This window comes from Diabrotica virgifera, chromosome 6 (genome assembly GCF_917563875.1).
Source record: "Diabrotica virgifera virgifera chromosome 6, PGI_DIABVI_V3a".
Classification (NCBI taxonomy): Eukaryota; Metazoa; Arthropoda; class Insecta; order Coleoptera; family Chrysomelidae; genus Diabrotica; species Diabrotica virgifera.
This window is the reverse complement of record NC_065448.1, coordinates 44,080,614-44,093,313: the sequence shown is the minus strand read 5'-3', so window position 1 is coordinate 44,093,313 and position 12,700 is coordinate 44,080,614. Positions and strand designations below refer to the sequence as shown.

At 33.9% G+C, this 12,700-nt stretch overlaps 1 protein-coding gene across 3 annotated transcripts in view; it reads left to right on the top strand.

Annotated features, from left to right (window-relative positions):
* The window catches only part of LOC126885939 (uncharacterized), a 313,786-nt gene extending 302,837 nt beyond the window's left edge, over nt 1–10,949 (top strand). For all 3 annotated transcript variants that reach the window (XM_050652762.1, XM_050652760.1, XM_050652761.1), the window contains 4 exons: nt 825–1,081; nt 4,745–4,900; nt 8,178–8,367; nt 10,564–10,949. In XM_050652762.1, coding sequence (XP_050508719.1) covers nt 825–1,081; nt 4,745–4,900; nt 8,178–8,367; nt 10,564–10,683 — 723 coding nt within the window. In that variant the 3' untranslated portion in view covers nt 10,684–10,949. The remainder of the gene's footprint in view (nt 1–824; nt 1,082–4,744; nt 4,901–8,177; nt 8,368–10,563) is intronic.
* The last annotated feature ends 1,751 nt before the right edge of the window (nt 10,950–12,700 follow it).

The window sequence follows — 12,700 nt, the reverse complement described above, 5'->3', positions numbered from 1 at the left end:
AAAAATTTTTTTTTAAAACCATTTTTTTTAAATGAACACTTTTAACCAACGAAACTTATACACCATATAAAGAATACATAAGCAAAGTAACTTGTGAGGCGGTAACGATTAATTTTATTTTGGATGCTAATTGAGGGGTGATTTTCGCGATTTTTTTACCAAAAAAATAAAAGGGACCAATAATATTTTGAGCGTAACTCACTCACTTTTAATGTTAAAGTTTTTTAGAAAACAAAACTAAACCTTTTTTAAAAAAGTTTAAAACTTTAAACTTTAAAAAAGTTGAAATGAATTTTCCTCGAAAAGTGCTCGGTTTCTTTATCTCACATTGAAATATTCGATTTTTAATTTGATGAAGAAGAACCTACTTTTCATTAGCCACAACTCTGCTTCTACTGGGTCTACAGACCTCAAGCATACACCATTTTTTCAGTTTTTTATAAGCTATATTTTTGCTAAGAATATTTTTTTCAAACATGTTTTTTTCTCTTAAAAATGAACATATTCACTTGCAAAGAACTCGAAAAGTATTGACTTAGGGAAAAAACTCTATAGAACAAAAGTTGCTTAGAATTAGTAATTTTATCCAATGGCAGACTTATTTTGAATGTATAGTTTTTCACCCCCAAGAAGGGGTATTCCCTTCCATTTTTGAAAAATGGAGGGATGTAGAATTGTAAACTTTTTCTTATATAATAATAGACAATTTCAACTACCTGTTGCCAAATTTTCATCCTTCCTTTATTTTTTTTGGGGTCAGATTGTTCTTTGATCGGGCTAATAATCTAAGACGCTTTTTGTATGTCGAAAAATTTTAATTGTAGGAAGCCCAAGATGTCGGTTTTGGCAAATCTTTATTTACAAGAATATACGAGAATTTTGTCAACAATCGAGACAACAGCCCGATGAAAATGCTGTGTGAACAATACCGGATGAACCCAGCCATCTGTGATTACCCCAATAGAAAATTTTATGATGGAGCACTGAAATCTTCTCCAATTTGTACTAATCCAATACAGCCACATCTGAAGCCTTATTTAGTATTCAACCTTATGAACCCTGCAACCTCATATAATAAAAGGTATTTTTAATATACAGAGTGATTAATTGGGAAATAGGCATATATTAGTCAGCATATACATAGAAGCATACATTACAATTGTCATTTTATCCGTTAACATTGTAAAAGTACTGTCACGATAGATTACTTTTGTTTCAAATTATCTTTATTCGCATCATGGATTGGTTATCTATTTAGAGTATTGTAATTGTCAACCAATTATACATCTATAAATATAAGTCGCTTTAATATGGAAATACCCTTCAACGAATACATACTTTTCGAAATTCTGTGTATAATAATCACGAACGTACGTTTTTTTCTGTCACTTCGAGCTTAATGCATTAGAGCGAATTCGACAAACTATGACACACTGAAAGAAGGGTTTGGGATAAACTGTATTTTGTGTTGGTATCTTGCGATTTGTTATGACGCGGATGACGTGCAACGCTATTAATACTGTACGAACCGTATATTGACCAAGCTCATCCCCGGTTTCACACACTAAGAATTTGAACGTGCGGTCGCTAGAATTGGCATTGAATTGGCAAAAAATATTTTCTAGTTCACGACAGTTCTTAAGTAATATTTCTGAAGGCTTCACCAAACCCCCTTCTGAGAGATGATTTACCCACGAGGAAGAAGTGTTACTATTTGTAGAACTGCCCAAACTCTCTTCATGTCGTAGCTTGAAATCTATGAAACCAGCTAAATTTTCTAGTCCATCATGATACAACTCTTCCATTTCAAAATCTGTTTGATGGTTTTCATTTTTTGAAGTTACTGGAAGATTTAATTGACTAAAGAGTGGTTCGGTTATCATCACTGAATCTAACTACGTCATTGTTGTAACAATCAAGATTCAAACAGCTTCCTGCTTTCATGTTTTGAAGCGACATGTTTGTTGTTTCTGGTAGGTTACTTACATTAGCTGAGAGTGAAATAACTTCATCGTTCCGACCCATAATAAAATTACGAAGACGGTATTTAAATTGCAAAGGAGACGGATGATCATGTAAAGCTCCAATAACACGTATTACTGAGAATAGTCCTTCTAAACCATCATGATTTAAATTATATGTTGTTATATAATTGATGTTGAAATATTTTTTTAAATCAAGAAAGAGTAGTTGCAAAGATTTAATACTAACAATAATACCATGCTGAAAGGGCAGTAATGACTATTTCTAATTAGGTGCGTTCGCGGGTACAGTTGACAAATTGTCGCCGACAATTTCTAACCTCACTTAATATAAATAATACCGTTAATAGATAAATTATACAGGTATATTTACTTTTAATTAATATTAATAACTTATTATTAAATTATACTAGGCTAATATACCTTGTATATTTATCTATTAAAGATATTATTTATATCATTTTATAGTGCGCATGCGTTTTGCTGCTAATTTGTCGCCGACTAGTCGCCGACAGGCTCCCGCGAACGCACTTATTATATTTAAGAATTTTATCCCGAAAATATAGCTTTATGCTTTCCGAAAACTTTCGCAAACTGCATAAAAATAACAAAACCCAAGTTAAAAATCGAACATTTGGCCTGGCGTTTGTCGGTCAGTGAAGTAGACGTAGAAGAGAGAGAGAGAGAGAGAGAGACAGGCTTATTCATGCGCGTGGCTTTATCTCTGGTTGTCGTAGTATCATGATTTTGACGGGTCACGCACGATGATATTCCAATGGTGGCTCGAGCAATCCCATGGTAACTTTCACATTACACGGCGGTTGGATTGCTTGAGTCACCATTGGAATAGTCATCGTGCGTTGTAGCCATCGCACGTTCAAATTCTTAGCGCTAACACAGACGGGGCGGCGTACGTTGACTGAACCTGAACCCCCGCTGAGATGTCGAAAGCGACGCATCCTTTACTATACTTTGATGCAGTGACACACACCAGGCGCTCTTAAAATTTTCGTTGCATCGACGTCCTCGCGACCCATCCTAGAAACCATATGTCGCCAGTCGGTTTTGCGACTTTGACGGCATATCATATATGCGTGTATCGTGGTACAACACAGACGTTTGAGCTGTTTTCTAGCGAATTTTGTTGTGAGTGTTGCCAAATCTTGTTTAATGATGGAAATTACAGACTCAAACTGTATTTTTACTTGAATTTTTTACTCTCAAATCAAATTATTTTTATATGGGACTCATTGTATTTTTAATTTTTTTTATTCTATAGCTTAAAGGGCAACTTAATTAGGTACATTTCTATCTGAAAAAAAAGTAATCTAAATAAATATTATTTTTCAAACTCTTTGAAACTAATTTCACAAACAGTCAAACAGAATTTTCAAATCTGTAACCATTGACCAGTTTGACTTGACTTGAGTTATTTGTCAGAAGGATTGGCTTTAATAAAAATAAAATTATTGACTCCATAAAAATAAAGATAATAAACAGTTATCTTACCTTATTTATTATTTTATTTATTATGCTCTACAGGCCTTGCATTTACAGTTTTACAATACAGTTTATACTAATAACTTATATATAATTTTATTTGATGTCTATGTAAACATTTCTGAACTATGGTTCTCCACTATATCCTATTTTTCGCCTTCTCTTTCCAGTGTATAATTTCCATGGATACTATAATATATTCCTGAAACTTTCTTGCAGTCTTTTTCTTGGTCTACCTCGTCTCCTAGTCCCAACTGGTCTTCTTAGCAGTACCAGCTTTGACATTCTTTCCTTATCCATCCCCTCGACATGACGTGCCCACCTGATTATTTATGACTTTGTGTATCTTGTTATACTTGGTTCCTTGTAAAGCATCCTTAATTCTTGATTGGTGCTTCTATGCCAGCCGTCTTCTGTATCTGTATTCGTTCCCCTGAAAATAGCTCTCAGTACGTTCCGTTATCAACTCCCTATCATTTCTTCTTCTGTTTTATTTAGCACCCATGTCTCAGATCCGTAGGTGACCGTTGCTCTTATTACGGTTTTGTATATTCTGGTTTTCGTCTTTCTCGATACGTACTTTGATTTAATTTGAATAATTTTTTTGTTAATATTAATTTGTGAAACATCACTATTTCCCAGTTAATGGGGTAGAGTACATAAATTTTACACCTGTATTTGCTCAATGGCGTACCTACCATAAAATGGACAGCCTCTTAGCGTTATAAATAGTTTTTCTTATGTGATATGCTTTCCCTCATAATGGTGTTATTTCTTGAACATGGCTCTTTAATACTTACTATAGAATATACTATATAATAACTCCCGAAAAGATTTTTTAGACATTCTTGTAAAATTAAAAAACTTCTCTGGGCCTTTATTTTTATTATATTAATTTCGTTATATAACCTGTAAGAAAATTCCTTATTCTTTCGTTCCTTTATGATATGATGTATCCAATATCTGCGTTTCTTTTTTTCTTTAATCTAAGATAAAGTAAACTTGCATTTATTACAGAAGAAAAATCGTCATAACTTTCAGACATCGTATCGTACAGCAGCCAACATGCGACTAAATTTGGCAACAACGAAATACAAATACTTTAAATCGTAGCATACCTGCCGCTGTTACACCGCGCCATGTGTTTTAAGCTGCCTCGACGTCGACTCGACGCGCGCCGCCTGGTGTGTCCTTGCTCTTAGTGTGTGAAACTGCGCTGTGATTTGAGTTTAACTGGTAATAATCCAATCTTTATTTTTTAGCTCTGAATATGAAAACTCCAATGAATTGGATGTTGTTTCTTGTATATTAAAAGCGTTGAATACGCATGTAGTGTCGACCTGTAAATACAGTGTTGGAATTATTACGCCTTATCGAGCGCAAGTGGTTTTAATTTCAAGATGTATAAAGGAAATGAAGTAAGTTTATTTTTATATTAAGTTTCAACTGTTAAAATCTTATCAGCTCTTATCAACTATTAACTGGGAAAGAATTCCGAACAAGAGTGAATGAAAGTAAGTCCAATAAAAAATACTAAATCCTTTTAAAATAAAAAATTACCACATATTTTGTTTAATCAAATATTCAGGTGAATATGCTATAAGAAGAGACTGCAATATGCATTTTTTGCATATCTGGCATATTTTGCATAAATTTCATAATTTACAAAAAAATTGCATATATCTGCATATTAAAAAAAGTGTAGTGCCAATATTTTCTGAATGTGTTAACTTTTTCTATGAATTTGCAATAATTAGCGTCTGCATATTTGCTTATGCATGTCCCCAGGTCGACTCAGCCTGAATAAAATGAGTGCCTTGGGTAAAACCAGGGGTAATAATAAGCAGTTGAAGCGTAGCACTGGCCCTGTTACCTTCCTTGTATACCGTAGGCCCTAGATATAGCAGACTACCCTGCTATCAGTGGCGGCTGGTCAGAGGAGGCAAGGGAGGCTTAGCCTCCCCATAAATTTTTTACACCTGCTACACTGTTATGTTTACTTTGCTATTTGGCTTCGCGTTAGAGATATCGGAAAAAGTTATTTGAATAAGTTGTTCCAAATAATGTTCTAACCCCACATACCAAATTTCATCAAAAAATTCGCACTTTTAGTTTTTTCTTTATTTGTTGTCAGGATCCTAAAATTGGAGCGGAGGCTGCTGGCCGGAAAATCTCACTTGCTAATGCTCCGCGCAGCTCAGCAGCGCTTAAGGAGACCTGGTCTCCTTAGCGCTGCATTATCGTTTAACGGACACGCTGCCCGGAGATTGAGCAAGGGCGGCTGATCGGCCAGCAGCCTCCTCTACACTTTTAGGATCCTGACTACAAATGATAAAAACACTAAAAGTGCGAATTTTGTGATGAAATTTGGTATGTGGGGTTAGAATAATATTTGGAACAACTTGTTCAAACTATTTTTCTTAATATGTATGTGAGTTGGGGTGTTATGAATATAATCGTATCCAACTTGGTGTCTATGCATTTTGACGTTGCAACCCTGACAGAAATTGTGGGGACATCTGGTGACTGTCTCAATTTGAATCAAACAAATTTTCCTATTGGGGTAAGCAACTATCCATATATAAACAATGGTATTATTTTATATTGTATTAGATTGAAAACTGAGACGCCCATGCCATTTCGTTAGTTGCAATTCCAGGCTAGTAAGCCTGAATTGTTTTCAAATAAAACTGCCTTTACCCCTTGTTCTTCTTTACTCAGATTTTTGAGTACTCGAAACTGTCTTTCGGCACTTTTTTCCTAGACGAAAAGGGAATAGATACGTGACCATTGTCCTTTCTACTTTCTTCTATATTCGTCGTCTCCGTGCTTATAAAGCCGGAGATTTAGGATGTAACTAGAAAGCAGTTTCTTTCGACGAAAAGTCTTGGATTTAAAATATTGTTTATTGTTTTATTTCAATTATTTTAATTGTTTTATTACAGTAAACTTTGCATCTGGGTATTTTCGTCGTCTTCCTAGTTTTACTAGAGATGTCGCTGTTTTGCGTCTCAAAGGTGGAATTACTGCATAGCGGTGATTTCCCTTAAAAGGCAGGCTTGGTTGATTTTTGATTCAGAGTTGGGACTGCATAGCTACACTGATGAAGCATAAGATGCAGAAATAGCTATCTGTAGATGGTGGTCCAGCTCTGAATCAAATTAAAACAAAACTGCCTTCCCTTGTTCAGAGATAGCTCTGCATTCATATGCATTCTCTGTTATGATAAACTAACAAGTTTTGAAACCGGTCGGAGTGCTTGTAGCGCTCTCTGAACGAACTGAAATATAAGACGGCTTTGGTTTCGTTTTGCAACGAAATGAAAATGTTTATTCATTTTTATTTCTATTAGTTTGTTCTATCTGACTATACGGGTCCATTTTTCGTTGGAATTTTTCCGCGCTGGACAGGTGAGTTGTGAATTGCAATATGTAGAATTTCCTCTTCTTTTTGTTCCAGCGTCCGTTTGGCTTGCATTTTTAGAAGCCACGGAGGTGTAACCAGAAAAATGGTCCCAGGATTATAATTTAATGTTATTTTATATTTTATTAGATTGAAAACTTTTTGTTTCTAGTAGATGTCGCTAAGACACACATGCCATTTCGTTAGTTGCAATTCGAGGCTAGTAAGCCCAAATTATTTTAGTTTATTCAGAGATAGCTACATATGAATTCTCTGATGATAAACTAACCAGTTTTGAAACCGGCCAGAGTCTGATATAACTGGTATATATGTTCCGTGGTGGTTGAGTTGCGTGTAATAACCTTATTGTCCACGGAAACAATTAAATGAAAATAAAATAAATGTAAAAACAACAAAATGTCTGTCAATAATATATTTATTTCAATCGGTAAAAAGAACGTGAAAATGTCTCGAAAGAGGGTTTGTGATTCTAGCGAGGGTGTGACCGCATGGGGTGCCCGCTGTGACTCTACTGAACTAGACCACAAACACTAATCTGTCATTATGTGGTTCTACCATATGGCCAGACAGGCGAGAATTTATTAGATCTGGTGTTTTAAAAACTGCAAAGGCATTCTACCTGAATAGGGATATATTTTGCTTCTTAAAACTTAATAGGCCCTTCTATGCATATGGTTTGTATATTAAATGTGAATTTTAAATGGGACGTATTATTTCATTTTGAAAAAGTTATTAAAAATTAAAATTATCATTTAAAAAGTAGTACCTGACACGTGTCGCCACATATCCTGTCAGACTGGGAGTTAAGGGTGGTCGTAGTTCAGGTCCTTTCAGTCAGGTTTATTGTGTCTTTTAATTATATTATTTTCAACAATCAAACTATGTTCTCGCAATCATCCACTGGTTGCTTATTCCGCACCCATGGCTCAATATTTAGAACTCCTAATATTTAAATAAACAATGAAGGTAAATGTTAGTCGATATTACACAACCTTGACTCAGTTCAATATTGGATATTATTTTATATCTATTAATAATTAATCTTATAATACTTATGAAAATCTTTATCTCTCATATTACAGCACAACATTGCTTGTAGCGCTCTCTGAACGAACTGAAATATAAGACGGCTTTGGTTTCGTTTTGCAACGAAATGAAAATGTTTATTCATTTTTTTTTTTATTTTCTATGACTTTGTTTGCAGTACATGGTAAATTTATTTCAATTTAGATTTAATAAAAAGTATTTTATTTCTATTTGAGTATTTTTTAGGATGAACGATAATGTAAGCGTCAATGTAAATACGGTAGATTCGTTCCAAGGCACAGAAGATGACATTATTATTATTTCCTGCGTGAGGTTTAGCCAAAATTGCTTTTTAGCTAATGAGCATCGTTTGAACGTCGCTCTCACGCGAGGCAAGAAAGCTGTTTATGTTATAGGGAATCATTCTCTTTTCAAGGTAAATTTCTTTATTTTTTAATTTACTTAAGGTGGGTTCAGACCAACAGTAAAGTCACAGTCAGAAACGGTACTGTCAAGATCGCTTCTGTCATCGTTTAGTCGAAATAAATGTAGATATAATATGTGTATGTATATATAAATAGTATAGGATGCACGCAACGCGTATACAGGGTGAGTCACCACTAACGCGACGGAAGATTACAGTAAAATGGTAAAAGATTTGAAAAAAAATTTAATTAGTGGTTTGTAAGTTGATAAAATCTACATTTTAAAATTATTTTTAAATATACAGGGTGTCCCAATAAATGGCGGCGTATAAAAGTTATATTTTTTCTTATGGAACACCCTGTATTTTATTGCATTTTTTAATTGCCCGCAAAAATAAGGTATAGTTTCATAAGGCTTCCCTATACCTATGTACAGAGTGTTCTGAGTTATGTTGACTTTTCTTAAAATGTAAAGTTTTAAAAGAAGGCTTATTCTCAAGTTATTTAAGAAATTATAAAAAAAAAATACTTTTACATCTAAATAGTTGGATATTGGTTGAATGTATTCCATGATTGATTATTACACATTTATTTACAGGGTGTTTAACATTTACAGTTTCATTATTGGATTATTCAATGTGTCATATGATGCTTATTTTAAATGGAACACCATGTATATTAATTATTAATTATATTAAACGAAGTCACCTCTTTCGAATGGTATATGGATGTCCTATACCCAGGTCTAATAGTTTTTGCGTAATTTACAATTATTTAAATTCTTAATCTGTAAATCGATTTTAAAACAAAAGATGTATCTCATTGTATGACATCGTCATTTTATGACAGTACGGTCTGGTAATTATCAAAAATATAAACATTCATGTATGATATTCAAATTTAATTGTTCCTAAAAATGACTAACCACGTTATCTACGAAAGAGTAGACATGGTACTTTGCATTGCGGAGTGTTTGCAAAATTGTATCTTACTTTCTAAAGTTTACGCTCAAAAGTAGATATCCTGATAAAAGACACCCAAAAAAGGACATTTTGGAGAAATTTCGGAAAGTTAAATAAAAATAAACCAGTTATTTGTGATCACGTCAAGGAACTTGATGTCCTGCTTTCTGTTACGGAAAACCCAAATACTAGTAAAGAAAAAATTTCGGGTAAATCAGTCAAACTACTGTTAGAATACTTAAGAGAAACCACTATTATCCGTATAAAACTCAACTACACCAATATTAGACCGAACAGGATTATGATAAATATTTAACTTATCGTTTATGGACTTTAGACTTTGGAGCAGATCCTGATTTTTTTTTAAATGTATTGTATACAGACCAATCTACCTACTTTTCATAATAATGGTCTAGAAAATAGACATAATTTTCATTTCATTATGATACAGTAAACAAACATTTATTTCGTACGGTTTAACAATCGAGAGTGCATAAATATTATTTTTAAAATCAATTTACCGTTTAAGAAAATTGTAAATTACGCAAAAACTATGACTCCTAGTTATGGAACATCCCTATACCATTCGAAAGAGGAACCTGTGTTTAGGTATAGGGGAAGCCTTATGAAACAATACCTTATTTTTTGCGGACAATTAAAAATGCAATAAAATATAGGGTGTTCCATAAGAAAGAATATAACTTTGATACGCCGCCATTTATTGGGACATCCTGTATATTTTACAATAATTTTAAAATGTAGATTTTATCAACTTACAAACCACTAATTAAAAATTGTTTTCAAATCTTTTACCATTTCGCTGTAATCTTCCGTCGCGTTAGTGGTGACTCACCCTGTATACAATACGTATAGTTTGACCAAAGTTATAATGGTTGGAGGAGGGATATAGTGTGTACCCGAAGGAGCTTGCTAAGCAAGCGTATGAGGAGCCACACTATCCCTACTCCAATCATTATAAATGAATATTGTTTAAAGTATTTTTGAAGTGAAAACTTCTTTAGCGACGTTGTGCACTTTTTGGATGGGGAAAAAGTCCTGAATTTCCGACCGTCATCGCTACGGCGAGATATTAGTAATTTCTACAGGTTGAATTGCGTATAAGTGCGACCGAAGTTATAATGGTTGTAGGAAGGATAGTGTGTACGCGAAGGCGCCTGCTTCGCAAGAATTTTTCACTTCTGTCGGCACTCCCCTGAGTACCTTAATTTTTTTTTTATTTTTTAGCAATGTCGACCGTTATATGATCTTAGGGAGAATGCGAAACAAAGAAAAGTTCTTCTTGACATACCAAACAATCCACTGTCGATACCGTCATTCCATAAACTGATATTAGATGTACGTTAAGAATAAAAAGAAAAATAAGTTTATTATGTGCCAGACTAATTTTTTTGTATATAATCCAGTGATGAGCCAATCTAAAGAAAAATTGAATGATTAATTATCTATTATAAATATATTTTAATCGTATTGCGCTTGTTGCTTGCGACAATATAAATTATGTGATAAGATCAGATCTATGATGCTATATGTTTAATTATAATATGGAAGCAACATGATCTGCAAGACTTTGTAATACCTTTTTGTAAAATAAAAACTGAATATACCAGTGATTCGTAACATTTTGAATAGTTAAATGAATCGGAATAAATATTACCGAGGTGTGCGGTCCTGAACCTAGTTTATTAAGTACACCTAAATTTAGTCTCGGAAGTTTTTCATCGCTTTACCATAGTAAATCTTTAAATTAATTATAAGAAACATAACCAGTAGTTTAGTTATTAGTTGTGATTTGATTGCCGTAAGTACTTTTATCAATATATTTACGGTTTCATCAAAATCTTATAGAATTTCAATCCAGTCATACAGTTTTGTAAATTCAAAGGTGTTTAACAAAAACTTGTTTTTTGGCTTATCTTCGATAAGTTAAATACTTTGTAATTGACAGAGTCGTACTGACCCAATTACAATATAATGAAACGAAATAAGAAAATTAAAATAAAAAGTATTTAACAATTTTATCCGATGGCTGGTACTTCTGACTACAGGGGTCCTCCAATGTTACCCGATCAACAAACACCATCTTACTCTACAATTACTCAACAGAAAGCAGCTACATTCCCTTCGAAACTACAAGCCGTTATTATCCCAGCAGTAGACACACTAAAATTAGAAGACTACGTTACAGCAATAGGATCACTAGTACAACCCAAAAATGTACTTTTTTCATCACGAATTTCTAACGGCAGAATTTGCATCTACCTTTCCAGCAAATAAGTTGTCACTTTTTTAACAGAATACGGAGGTATAAAAATAGGAGATAATGTTATCAGAACAAGAAGACTAGTCACTCCTGCTAATAGGTTACTGCTGTCTAGTGTCTGTCCGTCTATTCCTCATCACATCCTCGAAAAATATCTTGCCGAGAAGGGCTTTCATCTTCTTTCACCGATGTCTTTCTTAAAAGCGGGAATTCAAGATCCTCAATATAGTCACGTATTAAGCTTTCGTAGGCAGGTGTACTATACACCTGACGACAATCTTGTTATTCCTGAATCAATTCTCATTGACTTCGATAATACATCTTACCGAATCTTTCTTTCTGATGGACTCACTTGCTATCTCTGTCATCAATCTGGTCATATCGCCTCAACATGTACCTATACGGCCATCCAGTCAAACCCGTCCATACCTACATCCCAAACTGACCAAGACTCTATTTCTTCCTGTAATGCAACAGCTGAAGACAAAAATCACTCTGTCCAGAATCAAAGAAAAAACACTGGTGAAATAATGGACTCCCAAGAACTCCCTACAGAAATTACTATACCGAAACGTTTTCATTCTGAAATATCGTCTCCACTTGATACACCACCGGTAGAAAACACAGAAATAGATTTTACAAAACCTAAAGCAAGATCAACAAAAAAGCCAAGAGTCACTAAATCTGATACAAAAACTGGAGAAACAGTTTCTACTGAATCACTTATCCAACCTGCAAAGGAATTTATTGATGAAGCTTCAACCCTGTTTGAATTAAACTATACAGAGATAGTCAGCTTTCTGGATGATGCACACGGTTCCCCCAATCCATTAAGTATCGCACAAGAATACACGAAAAACATAACAGCACTATTAGAAATGCTAACAAAAATCTACCCCAAACTCGAAGACAGACGCATTAAATCTAGAATTACACGAATAAGGAAGAAAATACGTAGTCAACTAAATCTAGATAAAACTGAAGGTGATAACTCCGAAGATACAGATGTTTCCCAATAAAACCTCAATTAAAAAAAAATAAATATGTTACGCCTGTGACGCCAATATAACTATAGGTCACATTGTTATAAACTGTCCATTA